The sequence below is a fragment of the Puma concolor genome, chromosome E2 (assembly GCF_028749965.1).
Source record: "Puma concolor isolate L17-30 chromosome E2, mPumCon1.1.hap2, whole genome shotgun sequence".
Lineage (NCBI taxonomy): Eukaryota > Metazoa > Chordata > Mammalia > Carnivora > Felidae > Puma > Puma concolor.
Window position 1 is genome coordinate 7215283 of NC_141681.1, and position 21520 is coordinate 7236802.

General features: G+C 49.2%; 1 protein-coding gene and 1 pseudogene across 1 annotated transcript in view; one reads left to right on the forward strand and one right to left on the reverse strand.

The window, feature by feature from the left end:
* Positions 1–21520, reverse strand: part of PLCG2 (phospholipase C gamma 2) — a 154877-nt gene that overhangs the window by 69397 nt on the left and 63960 nt on the right. The window contains exons 6-8 of the mRNA XM_086688823.1: positions 13339–13423; positions 11586–11669; positions 1965–2008 (exon numbers count right to left, since the gene is read on the reverse strand). Coding sequence (XP_086544949.1) covers positions 1965–2008; positions 11586–11669; positions 13339–13423 — 213 coding nt within the window. The remainder of the gene's footprint in view (positions 1–1964; positions 2009–11585; positions 11670–13338; positions 13424–21520) is intronic.
* Positions 749–1248, forward strand: LOC112857488 (small ribosomal subunit protein eS12 pseudogene; annotated as a pseudogene).

Sequence of the window (21520 nt, forward strand, 5' to 3'; positions counted from 1 at the left end):
GGATGTTCGGGGCCACTGAAAAAGTGGGACCTCACTGGACTGGCAGAGCAACCCTGGCTTCTGTGGAAAGCGCATTCTGTAGAACAGAGCTTTAAGGGGAAATCTACACTTTACCCCTAGAATCTGCAAGGTGTCTATGTGGGGGGGGGGGGGGGGAAGCAGGGGTGTCTTTTAAAGCACAGGCGATGAAACACACTTTAAGCTGTTGCCTTTACTGAACTCACTTAGAATCCAAAAGTCTATTGTCATTCTCTAATTGCGAATGTACTTCCAATCTTCTTTGCTAACGACCCTCATGGTCTAACCCTCATTTTTTCCTTAAAATACTACATGAACATCAGATTTGTTTTGGGGTGCCTGGGTGGCTCAGTCAGTTAAACATCTGTTTTGATTTCGGCTCAGGTCATGACCTCACGGTCCTGAGACTGAGCCACGAGTTGGGCTCTGTGCTGAGTGTGGAATGTGCTGGGGATTCTCTCCTTCCCTCCCTCCCTCTCTCTCTCTCTCTGCCCCTCCCCCACTCATGCACATGCGCTCTCTCCAAATAAAAAATTAAACATTTTTTTAAAAACCAGGTTGATGGGGGGTGGGAGGGAGGGGAGGGGAGGGGAGGTGATGGGCATTGAAGAGGGCATCTTTTGGGATGACCACTGGGTGTTGTATGGAAACTAATTTGACAATAAATTTCATATAATAAAAAAGAAAAAAAAAGAAAAAAGAAAACAAACAAAAACCCAGACGTTGCCCTTTCCCTGCCGCCGCTGAGTCTCGCGGAGGCGGAGGCTCGGGTGCGGTCAAGATTCGGCTCCATCCGTAACCCACCGCCATGGCCGAGGAAGGCATTGCTGCTGGGGGTGTAACAGACGTTAATACTGCTTGACAAGAGGTGCTGAAGACCGCCCTCATCCCCGATGGCCTAGCACGTGGAATTCGCGAAGCTGCCAAAGCCCTAGACAAGCGCCAAGCCCATCTTTGTGTGCTGGCATCCAACTGTGATGAGCCTATGTATGTCAAGTTGGTGGAGGCCCTTTGTGCTGAGCACCAGATCAACCTAATTAAGGTTGATGACAACAAGAAATGAGGGGAATGGGTCGGCCTCTGTAAAACTGACAGGGAGGGAAAACCCCGTAAAGCGGTCAGTTGCAGTTGTGTGGTGGTTAAGGACTATGGCAAAGAGCCTCAGGCCAAGGATGTCATCGAGGAATGCTTCAAATGCAAGAAATGAACCAATGAACTTGACTCTTGTTCCCCCAAAAAAACAAACAAAACAAAACAAAACAAAAAAACAAAAATAAAAAAATAAAAAAAATAAAAACCAGATGTTTCATATATACTGTGCAGTCTTGAGGTTTCTGGTTTAGAAAGGAACAGGGGTCAGTTGCCAGAGTGTCCTCATCAGTGAGGGCTGGTTCTGAAAAGCAGGCCTAGATCAGCGTGCCACAAATCATTTTAGGTGCTGTTAACTCCGTGGCCAACATTTCATAATCAGAGAACATTTCATAAATCCCCACTTGGGGAATGAGGAAGAATGGTAAAGGTCCTGACAAGTCCTGCAGCACTTACATTTTAATAATACCATTATCACTATTTATGAGCCCTTGGCCATCCCACACACCACAGGAAGCACTTTATATGCTTCAACTCGTTTTAATTCACTTAAATCTGCTTAACCAGGCATTTCCAAAACTGATTTCTGGGAGAGCAGGTCCTAAAGCATACAGGCTTCTCTGCAGAACCCGCTGGCCCACCCTCCCACCACTCCACAAACCCTGCTGTTGTTCACGTTCATCCATGCCACGGGCTCAGGACAGCCAATTTCCCAATGACAGACTTTGCCCCTGTGGAGATCAGCGCATGCCCACAGAGGTGGCCCCCCGCCTTGGAGCCAGCTGGGAGGACCCACACGGGCACCCAAGCCCAACACAGCCGCCCTGAACAACAATAACCCAGAAGAGGTGCCTCACCCCAAGATGAACACGGAAGAATCTTTTTTGAATTCATCAAGAATCTGAAAGAGAAAACAGAAGGAAAACACACAAAAAATAAGAACGTGAGACAAGTCAAGCCACTTCATGCAAATGGACAGGGTTTTTTAATTAAACAATTATAAATGACATGACTTGTAATATTTGAATATGGCAGAAACTTAGGTAGAAGTCTTCTTCGCCCCCTTCTTAGTCTAATTCCTGAGAAGCAATCAATCTTAGTAATTTGGTAGGTTGCCTTCTAGAATCTGTTTAGTGGACATTCATTTTAATTATACCTCATCCTATCATATTACATCCATGTCTCCAAGCTTTTGGCTGTGTTTTAGGCTTTGTTTATTATTCTGCTCCTCAATCATCCTGCGTCATTACTATGAAAACCCACACTGTATTCCATAATACGTACATCCCTGATGTTCTGATATTACACCCAGCGTTACAAAGAGTGTCCGCGTATCTGTGTATTCTTGCCCGGCCGCACAAAATATTTCCATTGGGCAGACAGGGAAGCACGTGGGTCCGGTGTGTGCCTGTTAACTTTGACAGATTCACCAAACTCTTCTCCCAACAACTGTCCCGACCAGCGCCCCCACCAGAGAATGCATAACCTTTTCTACACCCTCACTGCTGCATTTCCCATCGGTAATATTGCAGCGAGCTAATTTTTCATCTTCAGATTCGAGAGAAGAAAAGAAATATTGGGCAGCTTCGGTCCTGCCCTTCATGGCCACACACACACCCCCCATAACGTGTCTGCTTCCGGTTAGGTAGCATTACCTTAATCATTTTTAATCAGGCTATGACCGGATAAGCGTTTGAGAAATTCAGGGCACAAACAGACACGTAGCCACTGGCATGTTACAAACGCTAATGATAGAACTACAAATGATAGAACTCTAATGATAGAACTCCCAGTCTAGACTCCCCAGTCCTTTAGCCAAACTGCCTGGAGTCCAGGATGATACAAGGAAAATCAATGTTCTAGAGAAGGTATGGACAGGCCCCTGGGAAGCATCAGGAGGTCTGCGTTAGTCCGTGCACGTATGTGTTTTTATTTCTGGAAAGATGACCTACAGCTTTAATCAGCATCTCAAAGAAACAGGTCACCCAAAAAGGTTAAGAGCCGCTTTCAGAAGAGCTCACAAGTCTCCCTTCTATTTACGTGTAACTGACAGCATAGCTGTTTCTTAAATTTAAAAAAAGAAAAAGAAGGGATTTGGGGCAGTGCGTGCTGTTATTTGGATGTTTGGCACTTAGATCACTAGATCGACACGGCGCTTCAGGCCAGATCCCTTCTAAACCCAAACCCCGAGACTGGTTTCCTTCCACCTGGAGAAAGCCGGGTCTAGACTTATCCTCAATTATCTATGCTATGAGATCCTTAAAGCCAGTCTTTTCCTTTACTTCTTTTCAAGGAAACACACAAAAAGCTCCACCCCATTTCAGCCAGGCGGGCAGCGGGGCCAAAGGAGGGGGTGCCCCGACTGCAGAGAGGCCTCCAGAGCCAGGAAACACGGGGAGAAACACCCCAGCTTCCCCTCTTGCACGCCTGTACCCCCATCCCTATCCGCCCATTTGCTGAACCTGGTGGCAGAGCACCTGGGAATGAGTTTGTGGGAATGAGCCCCCCACAGGGCACAGAGTGGGACAGGGGGTAGACCGGAGGCAAAAAGGCAAATAGTACCAGCCTGAGGCTCACCTCTTGGGTAGCAGAAACAGAATTCACAGACGCAAGGCAACAGCGTAGGCCTGGGGGTAGGGGTGACGGGGAACCGAAGACAGAAGGCGCGAAGATTCCTGGGCGGGTGCATCCAGCAGCGTGGCCAGTCACGCATTCGCTGCAGTGAAGACTGGGGGAGGGGAGGAGTGTCACCAGGCCTCTCCCGAACATTCCAGCAGGAGATGCAAAGCAAGCTGGCAGTGACACGGGCAAGTCCGGTGAGACACTGGCCCTGCCTGGGACGCACCAACCTTTGGACACGAAGAAATCAAAGACCCAGCCAAGAACGTGTGAGTGCAGAGACAGTGAGGTAAGAGGATAATGAAGACAGCACAGTGTCTCAAAGCCAAGTGACGATATCCAGGAGAGAGTCACCAGTGATCTACACCATGGAGCGGGCAAGGTGAAGGCCACAGGACCGACCAGTGGCTCTGTTGATGTGGAGGTCACTGGTCTTAGGAAAACATCAACTGCCGTGGGGTGAGAAGCATGGAACGTGGCTGGGGCAGGGAGGGAGGCAAGGGGGACAGCAAGGTCGATGGCACTCCTGCAAGAGGTCACTCTACGGGGCAGAGAAATGAGGCAGCAGTCAGAGGACATGCGTCAAGGAGGGCATTCTATCGATGGAAGATGGTATAGCAGGTGTTACATGCGTCCCCTGAGAGATCTGTGCAAGCCCTAAGCCCCCCACACCTGTGAATGGGACCTTATTTGGAAATAGGGTCTTTGCAGATGTGATCGAGTTAAGGCGAGGTCCTGCTGGATTACGGTGGGCCCTAGTCCAATGACTGGAGTCCTTATAAAGAGGGACACCTGGAGGCCGGCACAGACCAGGGCAAGGCGGCCACGTGATGACGGAGGCAGAGACTGGAGCGATGCATCTCCAGGCCAGGAGCGTCCAGGACGGCCAGGTAACACCAGAAGTGGGAAGAGAGGCAAGGAGATTCTCCCCCCGAGACTTCAGTGGGAGCTGAGTGGTGTCAGCACCCTTACTGGGAGAGAACAGAGGTCTGTTCTCTTCGGCCACTTAGCTGGGGTCTGCTGCGGCAGCCCTGACAAACTAATGGCTTGTCAGGAGCTGACACAAGGCAGCCACGACCTCAGTTACCCCCGGCACCCATCCCACCCAGAAGACAGTAAAGCGAAGCCCACTTTGGCAACAAAAAACAGGCTCCAGGAGGATGAGCAGCTGTTTTCAGATGACATACCCAGAATGTCAAGGGGCCAGAATTTCAGCCCCCGTCCACCTTGGTTCATCTCCAGTGGCCTTCACAGTACGTGCAAATGCACACAAAGTGACTAATGACATCCTAGCAATGAGAGAAGAATATCCTAGATGCTACAAGGCACACAGAGTGGAGAGACAGCAATTAGGTTATGTTACCATTACCGTGTAGGGTTATGTGGTCAAATTCTACTAAACCAGGATGTCAGGGGCCCCGTGTGACTCTGGGTGATGTCCTGACCCCTCTCACCCCAGCAAAGGATCAATGAGGTCAAGAGAGATGTCTGTTTTGTTAACCACTGGGCCCTCTTGGCTCAAACATTTGTTGAATGAATGCTGAAAATAATGGGTCAATTAATTTTCTCTAGGAAAAAGTTAAAGGCTACGAAAAAAGTCACCTCTGACTTTTGAGTCCCAGGAGAAGAGGCAGTTACAGCTAGACAAGGGAAGGGGCCGTGCCAAGGACGGGGACCACAGAAGCAAGAGCCCAGAGGAATCGAGGTCAAGGAGCTGAGTCTTCCCATATGGCAGGGGCACCCTCCAGGCTATAACTCAGCCTACACATTCTGTGCTCATTTGAGCCATTTGGTTCCAGGAGGCCAAGGGGAAAGTGGCAGTGACAGAAAAAGCTAACCAGAGGGTCACTGCCGACGTGTGCACGGTGGGTCCTTATCCCTCCTCGCTGCCAATTCGAATAATGTGCCACATTCCCTGTCCCTGGAAGCCTCAGCCAGCATACCGTCACAGAATGTGACTCACTTGTCATATGCTCACACCCATGTAAAACTCAGAAGAATAAACATTAATCTTTCTACCAAAAGTATAATCCCAGGTATAATTGTAGAAGCTTTGCAGGCATTTCAATCATCTTTTTCTTTGTACGTGCTTCTTACTTTTAAGTAATAGACAAAACATTACTTTGCTTATAATACCATTTACTGAAACATCAGAAATGAATTTCCTATCAAGTGCTGCCTGGTCATCTGCTTCAATACGGTGAGCGGTCAGAGGACGCTCTGGGAAAGCCACCGATTCTGACCGAGATGGTCTTTCTGAAGCAGGACAGAGAGAGGGAGCACCAAAGGCGAGCGCTTCCTTCCCCTGTGGGGAATTCTGCCTCATGAAAGGCTGTTCTGAGGGCCAGCTGTGTGCAGGACACTCTGTGGGGTGAGCGCTATCTCTGAGCCCTTTTAACCCTCTCACCGAGCCTGGAGGATGGGTGCTGTCACCCCCAAACAACAGACAAGACTGAGGGTGTGGACACTTAAGGCTGCTCTCAGCTACAAGCAACACTCAGGGAAGTGTTAGTAGGGAATCTTCCCCTAACTAAGGGAAGATTACTGCCACCTTAAAAAAAATTACAGCTGTTTTCTAGAACAGGCAAACAAGCAAGAGAGGATGCCTGCATTCAGACACCGTGGGGATGGTAATGGGCGGGAGGAGGCAGTGAGTGCTTGTTTTCTGGTACCCTGCACGGGTGGGAGGGTACTTGTTCTCTGACTGGCACGGGACACAGTTTCTGGGATTACTACTTGTGAGCCGCTGGAGAGCAACTTCAAATCTTGGGTTTATGGGAACCCTTGGTGGACAGGCTTTGAAGATGGCCTTAGGATGTCCTCCTCCCGGTGTTCACAGCCCTGCATTATCCCTGCCACTTGCAAAAGGCATGGGATGCACGTGATTACACGTCTATGACTACATGATGATGCCATATACGAGTGAGCAACTGTCTTGCCAGCTTTGGGGAAGCCAGCAGCCATGTAGGCGAGCCCCATCCATCAGGGAGCTGTGGGTGGCTTCTGGACAAGGAACTGAACCCTCAATCCTACACCTGTAAGGAACTAAAGGTTCCACAACTTCATGGGCTTGGAAGCAGATCTTTTCCCACTTGAGTCTCAGAAGAGACCACAGCCCCCGGCTAAAACCCCGTGAGACCCCAGAGCAGAGAATCCAGCCAACGCGTGCCAGAATGCCTGAGCCCCAGAAACTGCATCATACGTGATATTGCTCTCTGGCTAACGCGGAACCGTAGCACATTTCTGAAGGAATCTACTGGAGGGTCCAGAGGATGGATTGTCTGAAAGGGCAGGGCGTAAAAACACACAGATAAACAGCAACCTGAACGCCACACCCCACCGAAGTGAAAGTCAAGTCCCGGACCAACAGCAGGAAGGAAACCAGCCAGCTGTCCTCGCTGATGATGCCTGATGCCCCACCATCACTGACCAAGGGGGACTTGGCTTGTCTGGTGGGGAGGCAGCAAGGCAGCAGTTACAAAGCTGGGTATTAAGCATTTAAGGAAGAAACAATACAACGCTGGGTTTGCTTCAACATCATCTGAGCAGAGGGAAGTGGGCAAGGGCAAGATGAAACCCGATGGCCATGAGCTGATCATCGCTAAAGCTGTGATGGTCCACGGAGGGTTCGCGTACCATTGCCTCTGCTTATACGTGTTTGACATTCCCTTTCGTGAGAACATTTTAAAAATTAAAAAAGTCGTGTCAGTGGCTGGGCACTGAAGTCGGGCAGAGGAGCGTTCAAATCCTAGCTGTATAACCTCCAGCAAGTAGCTTCCCTGAGCTTCAGTTTCTTCATCTGTAAAATGGGGCTAATAATGGTAGGTCTCGCACAGTTGGGAAGAGGATTAAGAGCCGTACAGCACTTAGCACAGCACCCAGCGTGTAGTTCACACTTAGGAAAGGTTTGCTAAGGATCTTTTTTTATAATATTGTTAGTACAGCCTAGTTAGAGGCCCATCACCCGGGGAAACACATGGGATTAACTTTCTTCTCTTCCTGCGGCTACCCAAATTTTAGAAGCTTTGAGGCTTGACAGCAGCGATGTAAGCAGGTGGTTAGACACAAGGAGGAACTGGTTACCCCAAGCTGGAAACCTACAGGTACTGCTGAGCATGAACCCACTCCTGGGTCTAGGCTTGGGGGTTGTCCATCACCCTAAACAGCCCTATCTCCCCAGAAGAGGCTAGGAAACCCAGCTGAGCCTGTAAGAGCATATATCTATTGCTTTCCTCTCCTCTGTGCAGCCAGCAAGGAGCCCAGGAAGTAAATTATATGCTAACAGTAGGGGAGAGGCATTTACCTACACAAGAGTTAGTGAGGTTTCTCAAGCTGGCCACTAACTATCTATCAAGCTTGGGGTTTTGTTATTCAAATTCCAAGCCAGTTATACCCTCCAGTGGTGGAGATCAAGTGGTGGGGCCTGGTACGCAAGGTAAATTAGCAGAGAGAAATGGGTGGTGGGTGAGAGCTGGGGCAAACCAGAGAATGCACGCTTCCTTTCTACTCATACATCCCCGTGGGGAACTCAGGAAGGACCCAGAGATAGCCAGATGTCCATTTTTTTTTAAAGCAGCAGAAAAATCTAGATATTAATATGAAACTTCTTGAGTTTTAAATGTAGGCAATTCATTTCAAGAAACACTTAAACCATTAGGCCAAGTACAACAGAATGCAGGCTAAAGGTGGCGTTCTGGCCAACAGAAGCCAGCCTCTGGTACAGATGGGGCGTTTCCCCACCCAAAACCGGGCAATCCAAGGCACCCCCAGAGGATTCAGGGATTCTGCAGAAATCAGACTCAACTTTCTTTCTCCTCCTTCTCCCTCTCAAACACACACGCATTAGCCTTAAAAAGGGACATTAACGACAGTGCAGGTTGAATTAAGTCTCAGGTGGAATTTTATCACAGTGGAAACAGACCGCCAGCAGGCTAACCTGTGTGGGCAGATTAAACAGCTTTTGTGCAAACCTCGTTCTCAAGCTTTGCCTGCCCTCTGTCTGATGAGACAGCATCCTGAAATTTCAAGGCAACTGACTATAAAAACAATTGTTTGCAACTACTTATCTGGAGTGAATCAAGCTTCTTTTCAATCCTGGTCAACTGCAGACAATTGCTGTCTGCAACTGTCATTCTGGATTTCACTTGTGCATTGTCATCAAAGGTTTTCACTGTTCTCAAGAACTGATTATAAATCAAAGTTACAGATTTTGGCCTAAGAAGTGTTTTGATCAGCTTGTATGCAGTTCTTTAAAATTTTTTTGTTATGTTTATTTATTTTTGTGAGAGAGAGACAGAGAGACAGAGAGAGAGAGAGAGAGCGAGCACAAGTTGGGGAGGGGCAGAGAGAGAGGGAGACACAGAATCCGAAGCAGGCTCCAGGCTCTGAGCTGTCAGCACAGAGCCCGATGCAGGGCTCAACTCACAAACCGTGAGATCATGACCCGAGCCGAAGTCAGACGCTTAACCCACTAAGCCACCCAGGCGCCCCAGCTTTTTTTTTTTTTAAGGTTTCATATAAAAAAGGGGAACAGAGTGCCTGGGGGTACTCAGGCCATTGAGCATCTGACTCTTGACTTCAGCTCAGGTTATGATCTCGCAGGTTGTGAGTTCGAGCCCCACATCGGGCTCTGTGCTAGCAGTGTGAGGCCTACTTGGGATGCCGTCTCCCTCGCTCTCTGTCCCTCCCCTGCTTGCTCTCTATCGCTCTCTCAAATAACAATATAAAAAAACTTAAAAAAATAGGAGGAAAGTTACATAATTTTTAAAGTTTTATAAGCAACGGCTTGATTGAATACCTTTATTTTATAAAGGTGGCTGAGTGAAAGACAAAAAGTTGTCTTTCCTCAAAATCACCTGGTCAGCCAAGGCCAATTTAGGGGCTGACATCCGGGTCTTTCAATCCCCAAAGCTTATAGTCTTCCTACTCTCCTTGGCAAATCAAGAAGTAATATATGAAAACAACCCCAGTGAAGTAGAATTTTTTTACTCTATTAAATAATGTATTTTTTCCCAATGTAGGCAGATGGCCAGCAGTCACCCATCAGAAAGCCTCACCCTGTGCCCACCTGCAGGCCTGCATGCAGAAGGCAATTAATAAGTGTCTTCTCATGATTTTCATGCTCATCACTTAAAAATGCCTGCACTCTTGACTGCCCGACCCACAGCCCTCATTCAATGCTCCCTAGAGCCCGGTGGGAATCCCCGTCCCCATTACACAGATAAGAGACTGAGGCTGAGAATCATGCGTGACCAGCCCCAGATCACACAGCTCATAGGAGAAACCAGATCCTCTGGCTCCAAGTCCTATGTTCCCCCTGCTTTGGACCCACCCTTGCTACCTGCAAAGCCCTTTTCCAACAACCTCCTGTTTGTGGGATGAGTGCTGCCTGCCAGGCACTGTGCTCCATGCACTACACTGAACAATCCTTCTTTTTAAGCTCTACGCTTTATGGGATTTTTTTAAAATGTATGTTTGAGAGAGAAAGAGAGAGAGAGAGCAGGGGAGGGGCAGAGAGAGACAATCTCAAGCAAGTTCTACCCTGCCAGCACAGAGCCTGATGCGGGGCTCGATCCCACGAACCTCGAGATCATGACCTGAGAAGAAACCAAGAGCTGGATGCTTAACCAACTGAGCCCCCCAGACGCCCCTATGGGACTCTCTTTTTATTCCAAAAGTAATGTACTCCTTGGAATGAGTCAGAGAAAACAGGGGTGTGCAAAGAAAAATTCAGTGATCTCTCCTGCCCATCCTCCTAAACCCCTTCAGTGCATACACGAGATCAACATTAAACATAAAAACACACATAGACATATGGAGGGGGATTACTCTATGCAGGTGTTGGTTTTGTTTTTTTTTTTTTGTTTTGTTTTTTTTTTAAATTTTTTTTTTCAACGTTTATTTATTTTTGGGACAGAGAGAGACAGAGCATGAACGGGGGAGGAGCAGAGAGAGAGGGAGACACAGAATCGGAAACAGGCTCCAGGCTCTGAGCCATCAGCCCAGAGCCTGATGCGGGGCTCGAACTCACGGACCGCGAGATCGTGACCTGGCTGAAGTCGGACGCTTAACCGACTGCGCCACCCAGGCGCCCCGGTTTTGTTTTTTATCAGACCTGGCTCCTCACGTGAATCTGCGGCTGGTTTTGCTCACAAAACACCGTGAACATCCCTCCAGATCGACACACACACAGATTCAGGCTCCATAATCAGCTGCATGATGCTGTGTGCTATGGATGGACCACAGTTTACTCAGCCATTTCTCTCCTGAGAAGCATGCAGAAGGCTCCCAGCTGTTTTGCTGGCATAAATAATGCTGCAATAAACACCCTACCACTCAATTCCTAGGTCCCAGTGCCCTTATTTGTCTAAAACAGAGTCCCCAAAATGCCACCGTCAGGTCAAAACGTATGCACAGCTTATCTTAAAATGGCATATTATCCGAATAAAAAATTATTCTCATTAAAAAATGAATAAAAGCATAAAAAGAAGGAACACACACATAATCCCTCTACCCAGAGATGGTTACTCTTCATAATTTGATAAATTTCCTTTGCAGAATGAGATCATGCAGTGGAGTTAGCTGAACTTCTTAATAGGCTCAGATTAAATTCCAACAAGACTGGTCACACTCCCACCAGGAAGGTATGAAAGAGCCATTTCCCCCCGCTCCGATTTCCCCACAGCTCTCTCACGCCAACCTAACGGACACAAACAGTGCGTCGCAGCCACTCCCACGGTCTACTTCCTTGACTAGAAGGGACACTCAACACTTCTCGTGGGTTTCTTAGGAGCGTGCTGGACTTTGACACACAGGGGAAACGAAAACATCATTGATCACTTGCCCAAGAATCGTCTTACCGACTTTTGCTGCTCAAACATAAGATTTTTATAGAAAAGGTGGAACTGCTCAAAGCTGAGTTCATCTTTGTGAGCGCCGATTTCCTGTAAATTAAAAGAAAAAGTAACCACTCGGTCTCTGAGGTTCCCTACAAGAACACCGCTCCACTATTAACAGGCAGGACCGCCCTTCGACAGCACTGGCTGAAAGCAAACTCACAGTCTTCTGAAGTCAAACTGTTCATAGGTTTCCGAATGTATCTGCCTAAAGAACATAACCACCAGGAGTCCCACCAGGTAAGGCCCTGGCCTTGAACCCCAAAATAAAAGAGTCTCGGCCAGAATCCCAAGGGCAGTAATACTTTCTGGGGGCAGGAGACATTTCCAAATCTAGACCTAGAGCAGGGTCCGTACATATAGGTCATTCTAAAAGCCAGGGAAAACTAACGAGGCCTTTGGAGTTAAGAGTTCAACTCCAGTCAAGGCTTGTCCCCTGAACTGCTTAATGGCTTTGGGTCATTTACTTGAACCTTTCAGACCCTCAGTTTCTTCATCTGTAAAATGGGAAAACTACCACTACCCTCCCTAGGACTTCCCTGAAACCAAATCAGTAAGGTCTACGTATCGCCTGCTCAGTAAAGGCTTGATAAAGAGCCAGGTTCCAGGGGGCTGCCTGGGTGGCTCAGTCGGCTGAGCGTCTGACTCTTGGTTTCGGCTCAGGTCATGATCTCATGGTTCATGGCCTCAGGCCTCATGTCGGGCTCCACGCTGACAACAGGGAGCCTGCTTGGGATTCTCTGTCTCCCTCTCTCTGTGCCCCTCCAGGGAGCGCGTGCTCTCTCTCTCTCTCTCAAAATAAATAAATGCATTTTTTAAAAATATAAAGATTCCTATGATGTGGTCATCATCGGTGAATGCTTCTCCCACCTCTGTTTCTGCCTTCTTGGAATAGTTGGAGTAGTTAGAATAGTTTTAGGCAGGTCGAAAGATGGCTTGATAGCCATAAGGTGGGTTAACTCTTCCAAGAGCTCACTGGTACAGAAATGAATGCACATTCTTGGCTAAGGAAGCCTGTACCTGGGGCTGCCACTGACAAGGCCGTGTGAGTCCTGCAATTGGGACCAGCAGAATGGAGAGTCACTGGGCTCTGTGACAAGGGTCGGGACCTCTCAGAGCACCACAAAGGGTGCCTACCCATCACCTCCGTTCTTATGCACTCAAGAAAGTCCCCCCGCCCTACTCTACACCCCCACTCTTAGAGTCACCACCTGCCACAGATCTACCAAAAGCTCCATTATGCAAGAACATAAACAAACTAAGTGATGGCGGGGAGCAGGGGTGGGTGGGAAGTGGGGGGAAGTGGGGGGACGGGCAGAGAAGAGCTAACTCCAAGTATGTTGTGAGGACTTGCATACAAAATGCCACATCCCTGACAACCTATGTAAGGAACCTTCCATGATAGTTTCAAAACAAAACAAAAAAACCCACGTGTTCAACGTTACTTGAAGGAAAGGAGGCTGTGCGATGGTGAGGGAAAGGGAAGGCTATACCATGGGAACATCCCAAGTCAAGCAGCTCAGCAAACGTGGTCCTCAAGGAGGATGTTGTCTGCTAGGATTGCAAACATGGGCCTACGACCTCCAGGGGGTCCCTCTGTCTCAACTGAGACAGAGGAATCAGGAGGTGAAGGATTCTCCTGGGCACCATTCAGCGGGGCTCAAAGGCTAAGCGACCCTAAATTCACAAAATCACCAGGCCAAGCCACGAAACTTACCACAAACTTATCTTTGAGGAACTTGGCACTGTTCACTTTGAAGTTGACCAGGGGCAAGATGGTCTTCAGCTCCCGGAGGCTGATGCTGCAAAAGAGGGAAACCCCAGCTCTATCCACCTCGAGGGGCTTCAACGGTAGAGGGAGCGGCTGTTCCCATCCACTCCACCCTCAGGAGCCCCGTGAGAAGACGGGCCGGACACAAGAGACCTTGGGCTCAAGGGGGCTGATGCCACGATGTGCAAGGCTGGTCTCCACACTTCAGGGATGGCCGTGGACTCAGGTCACTTAAGAGATTCACAGGGTGAGCAGAACCCTGTGCCCAGAAAGCTTTGCAGATAGGAAATGTCCCAGGGGTTCAAATGAAGGGGAGATCGATGAAGGCCAGAGGGCGAGGGGGAAGGAGCTGACCTTATTCAAGCACCTGCGATGTGGCAGGCAATAACGTTACCTAACCCCTCACTACACTTGACCCTCCAACACAGTAGGCATCACCCACCCTCAGGGTTCAGAACAGGCCACGGGGTGGTGTTTGAGGAGGGAGGGCACACTGCTCGAGGTCAGAGCTGGGTGACGGCAGAGCTTGGGTTTGAATCAAATCCCAAAATGTACAGTCATCTGGACCACATCACAGAAATCTTCATGCATGTTTTTTGCTAGGCCAGGTGGCAAGTTCAGGTTCAGAGCCAAGAAAGGGAGAGCGCATTCCGAGCAAAGGAAATAACCGTACTGGGGACACCTGAGTGGCTCAGGCGGCTGAACATCAGACTTCAGCTCTGTTCATGATCCTGTAATTCGCAGGTTCAAGCCCCACTTTAGACTCTATGCTAATAGCTCAGAGCCTGGAGCCTGCTTCGGATTCTGTGTCTCCCTCTCTCTGTGCCCCTCTCCTGCTCACACTCTGTTTCCCTCTTTCTCAAAAGTAAGTAAAACATTAAAAAAATTGTTTTTAAAAAAGAAATAACCATACTGGGGCACCTGGTGACTCAGTCGGTCAAGCGTCCAGCTCTTGATTTCGGCTCAGGTCATGATCTCAGGGTTCCTGAGTTCAAGCCCCGCATCAGGGTTTGTGCTTACAGTGCAAAGCCCACTTGAGGTCTTCTGTCCCCCTCTCTCTCTGCCCCTCCCCTGCTTGCGTGCTTTGTCTCTCAAAAATAAAACGTTTCAAAAGTAAAAAAGAAATAACCGTGCTAGCAATAATAACAGCAGTGACGGCTGAAACCAAAATAGCGCATACTCAATGCTAGGCACCGCTCCAGGGGACAGGGACACACACTCATTCGATGCCCTGCCACCTTACGAGGCGGACACCGTTAGCACCTCCATATTCCAGCTGAAGAAACAGGCTCAGAGAGGCTGGGAGCTGGGACGTGGAGGACGTGGACTCCAGGGCAGCTGCCTGTAACCACCGCATGTTACTTCCCCTCTGGGAACAGCATGAACGGTGGGGAGGTATATGGGGTTAGGGTGGTGGGTCAAGGGCATGAGATCCAGACCCCTGTGGCCACAGAGCCGAGAGTCTGGCAGAGTGAGAGACGGTGGTCCGGGGGAGCTGTTGGTGTGGTCAACAAAAACTGCTCTGTGTTCTGGAGACGTCAGGCTGGACAGGGCTGTGCACGGCCAAGGAAGGAAGCCTGCCCAGGATGTGGGCAGAAAATGGCCCAGTTTCCCCAACGCTGCCAACTCGGCCTCTGCCGGTACATCCGGAAGGAAGCAGCATGTTCTACTCAGCAGCTGCCCCTGGAGGCGACTACATGGGACTCCGGCCATCTCAGTGTCCCCATGGCCAGCCGTTTTACCTCTAGTCTAACAGCCCCCCCTAACATCAGACTCCTTTACCTGCAAGATGCTTCCCTACCGCCCACTATTTCAGGGCCTGCACTGAGGGCTTTCCCAGAGACACTGAGAGCACCCATGTCAGGAGCGGCTGGCTGGGCACAGAATCAAGCAGGCTGCCTGAGACCCCCATCCTGACCCAGCCCCCGGGGGTGTCCAGGAAGAACCCGGCCAGGGCAGGATGAACAGAGAAGAGCAGCAGGGGCTGGCACCACGAGACGGGACAGGGAGGGGGTCTGGTCAAGCTGGTGTCCCTGCAGCGCTCATCCAGGACCAAGGAAGAGGTCAGAGTCCCCTCGGGGACCCAGAACCTCGAGGCAGAAACAGGGCCAAGAACCCTCCCCACATCAGGCACCAAAACAGGGGGGCTGGGAGCCAATGGAGCAAATACAGGGTCTGGGGTAAGGAGACACTGAGCAACGGGGCATCTGAATCCACCGGCTGTGGAAGTCCCACCTTACCGCACAACAGCTGAGCCCCCAGGTAAAAGGTGGGGGGGGGGGGCAAAGAGCTTCCTTGGGCTCCCGTGCTGGGACTTTGCCACCCCACTCCCCTCCCCACACTCCCACCCCCATCCCCGGGGCCTGTGGCTGTGCACTGCAGAGCCTGACCATGAGCAAGAACAAGCACGGAGACTCCCCAGTTGCTGGAGGGGAGGAACCCAGCAGCCCCAACTTCACCGCTCTCCCCGTCTGGGACTTGTCATGAGATGAAGAGAGTGCCTCACCAGGGTCCCATCCAGCATCCAATGACTAGTCAGTCAGAGTGAGCAGCTCTCTGATGACCTCAACGGAGGACCGCTCTACAGGCCGTGCTTGTGACCATGGCAGCCCATCTCCTTCCACCCCCACACCCAGCCCAGTAAGCTTCCCACACACAAACCCACGTTTTAGACTCTGCTTCCTACAGGCTCGGCCAGTGACAGCCGGTTGGGAACCAGGGCGATTCCTCTGGAGAAGGAAGACAAGACATGACCCCCGCCATGGGCCACAAAGGGCCCTCCGTCTTCCCTGGAAGACATCACTCTACCATGGTGGCATCTTCCCTTGTCGGCCTGGCACGGTCCCAGCTCCTACAGCACCGCATCCCAGCAGCCCTTACCATGCTGCCCGGGGTTTGCAGCCCCAGGAAACTTATCTGCCCCCCTGAGGCTGGATCAACGTCTCCACCACCCTAGGCTTCTTAGAGCAAGAAGGACAATAATAAGCCTATGTCAGTGCCCAACATAAGTCAGGCACCGCCTAAATGCTTTTCACATACTGACCCACTGAAACCTCACGCCAGGAACTATTCTCTCTCTTCTACAGACAGATTAGAGAGCTAAGGCACAGAGAAATTAAGCAATTTACCCAAACTCACGCAACCAGTAAGTGTCCAAGCAGAGATTCAAACCTCACCACCGCCCAACAGAACTTTCTATGATGATGGAAACGTTCTGAATCTGCGTTGTGCAATGTAGCAGCCGCTACCCACATGTGGCTACTGACCATCTGAAATGTGGCTAGCGTGACCGAGGAACTAAAATTTTACTTTTATTTAATTTTAATTGACTTAAATAGCCACATGTAGCTAGGGGGCGCCATACTGGACAGAGCAGCTCTAGAAGCTTGGTTGTCCAGGTAGGGTCCCTAGACCAGCGGCACCAACGTCAGCTGGGAGTCTGTTCGAACTGCAAATTCTTGAGCCCCAGGCCAGACCCAGGGAAGGAGAATCTGTGCAGGGGAGACTGCACACCTAAGGCTAACGCCCCGCTCCCCCAGGAAGTCCCAATGTGCTGGGGCCACAATGTTAACTGCATGGTAGCTATCTGCATGCCTGCTGACGGACAGACCTGGACCCACACACCTGCCTCTCACCTGCAACCCCTGCCCCCTTCTGCCTCCTGAAGACCTAACACAGTCTGCCCTCTGTCCCTGCCAGCGTGAAGAATAAAGCGCAGCATTCAGCCTATGCAAATCCAACGTTATATACCAAGGGGCAAAAGGCAAAGGAGGGAAAGAAATGTCCACAGGCGACAATCTGCTACCAGCCCTTGAGGCTGCTGTCTGTGGGACTCAGAGCCTGTGTCCCTCACACCTGGTAACACAATTCCAGGGGCCCTCAAAGAAGGCTCAGGGGGTTTTCTCAAGGTATATTTAAAAAAATTTTTTTCTTTTAATGTTAATTTCTCTTTGAGAGAGACAGCGAGCAAGCATGCATGTGTGCGCGCTGGGGAGGGGCAGAGAGAGTGGGAGACACAGAATGAGAAGCAGGCTCCGGGCTCCGAGCTGTCAGCACAGAGCCTGATGCAGGGTTCAAACCCACCAACTGTGCGATCATGACCTGAGCCGAAGTCGGTCACTTAACCAACTGAGCCACCCAGGCACCCCTCAAGGTATATTTTGACCACAGAAATTTCCCCCTTTTGCACCAACCTCAGAATTCCCAGGTAAGAGACAACTCAACTCTAAAGGCTCAAAGATGGAGTGGGGCTGGGTCTCTAAAAATCTACCCAAGAGTTATGGTCAAAGCACTAACACCTTTGACTCAGTGTCCCCAGGCCTGGAAATGTCTTAAGGAACTCTTTCAAAGCTAGAACGTTCCATCTGCTCAATGTTATATGTAGGAATAAAAGGTAGAACTTTCATCCAACAAACACTAGGAAGACCAAACCAGTCAGACCTCTGACCTCAAGGAGCCCCCACCAACGTGAGCAGCAACTAGAAGGGAAGACTCAAGAAAAGCGGAGCACGTCCACCCAATGGGGACTAGGGAGCCATGGCACAAGGCTAAGAATCCTACAGACACCCAAAAAATGCTTCTTATGAGCGTCACGTCATAGGTTCACTCTGAAGACAACTGGGTGAAAATGCGAACCTAAGGAAGAACTGGACGTAACTTAAATGACACACAAAAGACAACTTTTCAAACCAAGTATCCCCTTTCCATTGGTTGATTCCTAATGTAGGCACTGACATCATGTTCCTGAAGAGGTGAAATGAAACATGTATGTTCTTACGGTTTAACACAAGGTGAAGTCAGTTTAACTCTCCCCTCCTTCAGGGTGGGCTGGACTCAAGAGCTTTAGTCCCCAAACACAGGGTTGGGGGTGACTTTACAAAGGAGAAATCTTCCGACACCACCTTGGCCAGGTGATTAAGCATTGCATCGCCGCGGATGAGCCGCACCGGGAGCACACGCTACTCGATGGAACTCGATAGAACGAACAAGAACTTCACCTCTGTGATACTCCTCCCCAACACCCGCAGCCACAGCCTACCTGTCACTCCAGCCTAATCATGACAAAAAGGTCAGACCAACACGAACCAAGGGCTGTACTACAACATACCTGAGATGTGCTCCTCAGAAGTGTCAAGGTCAGGAAAGACTGAGAAATGGTCACGGACCAGAAGAGACCAAGGGACAGAACAACGAAGTGTAACGTCGGGCCCCTGGACTGGATCTCGAACCAGGAAAAGGACGTCAGTGGGAAAAGACTGAGCCCCAAATAAAGTCCAGGGCTCAGTTCTAAGTCACATACCAATGCTGGTTTCTCAGTTTTGACAAATACATCATGACGAGGCGTGATGTGAGCATTAGAGCGGGAGGAGGATTTGGGAACTCCCTGTAAGATCTTTGCAACTCTCCTCTAAATGTAAAATTATTCCAAAATTTAGAAATTACAGAAGAAAAGGATACAAGATCGTGCGTGCAATTAGATTTTGATAAAGTAAAATAAATAAGTAAAAAGCTGAAGATGAAAATCTACTGAAAAAATTTATAGCTGGAGTTAACAGTGCTTACCATTTAATATCCAATTTATACATTTTTTTTCTAGTTTTCAGTATTTATAAAGTTTCCTAGAACTAATAGGAATTACTTTCATATTTTTTTGAAAATTCGCTTTTTCAAAGGTAATTATAAATAATTCTTTAAAAAATCACTTTTTCGGGGCCCCAGCATGGCTCAGTTATTTAAGCGTCCAACTTCAGCTCAGGTCATAATCCCACGGTTTGCGGGTTTGAGCCCCGTGTCAGGCTCTGTGCTGACAGCTCAGAGCCTGGAGCCTGCTTCAGATTCTGTGTTTCCCTCTCTCTCTCTGCCCCTCCCCTGCTCATGCTCTTTCTCTTTCTAAAGTAAATAAACATTAAAAAAAATAATAATAAAATAAAAATAAAAAATTCACTTTTTCAAAAGGTAATATAAGTAACAGTATAAACAGGAAAAATAAAATGTTGTGTCTCAGGGTCAGTGCTTGAAAGCTGAAGAAGGACTAAAATCATGAGGTGAACTTTTGAAATGGGCAAAGGATTTGAAGAGACATTTCTCCAGAGAAGATAGACAAAACTAAAAAGCATGTGAAAAGATGCTCAACATCCCTAGTCATGAAGAAGATGCAAAGCAAAACCAAAATGAGCTACTATTTCACACCCACTAAAGTGGCTGTTATTTGAAAGAAAGGGAGGGGGGAAGGAAGGAAGGAAGGGAGGAAGGGAAGAAAGGAGGGACGGAGGGACGGAGGAAGGAAGGAAGAGGAAAGTAACTTGACAAGCAAGTGGCAAAGACTGGAGCCCTTGTGCCCTGCTGGTGGCTGTGTCAGTCTGCACCTGCCGTGGGAAACGGTAAAGCAGTTTGTCTAAGACTTGAACAGTATGGGGGGTGCCTGGGTGGCTCAGTTGGGTGAAGTGTCTGACTCTTGATTTCAACTCAAGTCATGACCTCACAGTTTCATGAGTTTCAGCCCAGCACTGGGCTCTGTGCTCTCTCTGTCTCTCTCAAAATAAATAAATAAACTTAAGGGACGCCTGGGTGGTACAGTCAGTCAAGCACCCGACTTCGGCTCAGGTCATGATCTTGCTGTTTGTGGGTTCGAGCCCCACATGGGGCTCTGCTGTCAGCTGAGAGCCTGAAGCCAGCTTCGGATTCTGTGTCCCCTCTTGTTCGGCCCCTCCCCAACTCATGCACTGTCTCTGTCTCTCTCTCTTTCAAAAGCAAATAAGCATTAAAAATAATTTTAAAAATATAGAAACTTAAAAAAAAAAAAGATTAGGGGCGCCTGGGTGGCTCAGTCGGTTGAGCGGCTGCCTTCGGCTCAGGTCATGATCTCGCGGTTTGTGAGTTCGAGCCCCGCATCGGGCTCTGTGCTGGCAACTCAGAGCTTGGAGCCTGCTTCCGATTCTGTGTCTTCCTCATTCTCTGCCCCTCCCCTGCTTGCTCTCTGCCTCTGTCTCAAAAATAAACATTAAAAAAAAAAAAAAAAAAAAAAAGAATAGAACAGTACTACTATTTGATTCCGCAAATCCACTTCTGGAAAACGTACACAGGAACTGAAAACAGGGGCATGAACATTCACGTTCAAAGGAACAATACTCACAACAGCCAAAAGAGGAAGGCTATTAAAGTGTCCATCAACAGATGCACGGACAAACAAAACGTGGTCTGCACCTATGGCGGAATATTATGCAGCCTTAAAAAGGAAGGAAATTGTGACACCTGCTACAGGAACATGGATGAACCATGAAGATGTCCTGAGTGAAACAAGCCAGAAAGACAAATACTGCCTAATTCCACATGTACAAGGTGCCCAGAGCAGTCAAACCCCATGGAGACAGAACGGAGAGGAGAGGTGATCAGGGCGGGGAAGGAGGAGAGGGGCAGGTACCGTTCACGGGGACGGAGTTTCAGTCCCGTAAGGAGAAAAGAGCGCTGAAGCCGGAGGGCGGTGGATGCACAACAGCACGAATGTACTTCATCTCACAGAGGCATACACTTAAAATGGCAGATCTTACCACCATCAAATTAAATAGTTTACGGGGCACCTGGGTGGCTCAGTCAGTCAACTGTCCGACTTCAGCTCAGGTCATGATGTCCCAGTTCGTGGGTTCGAGCCCCGTGTCGTGCTCTGTGCTGACAGCTCGGAGCCTGGAGCCTGTTTCAGTTTCGGTATCTCTCTCTCTCTCTCTCTCTCTCTCTCTCTCTCTCTCTGCCCCTCCCTCCTGCTCTGTCTCTCTCTCAAAAACAAATAAAACATTAACTTTTTTTTTAAAAAAATAAGAAGTGGGGCCCCTGGGTGGCTCAGTCAGTTGAGCGTCCGACTTCGGCTCAGGTCATGATCTCACGGTCTGTGAGTTCGAGGCCCGTGTCGGGCTCTGTGCTGACAGCTCTGAGCCCAGAGCCTGTTTCGGATTCTGTGTCTCTCCCTCTGACCCTCCCCCATTCGTGCTCTGTCTCTCTCTGTCTCAAAAATAAATAAACATTAAAAAAATAATAATAATAATAAAATAAAAAAAATAAGAAGAAAAGCACCACCAAGCAGTGATGGGGGAGCCCCCATCCTGGTGGCATGCCCAGCAAGCTGGGTTGCTGCAGA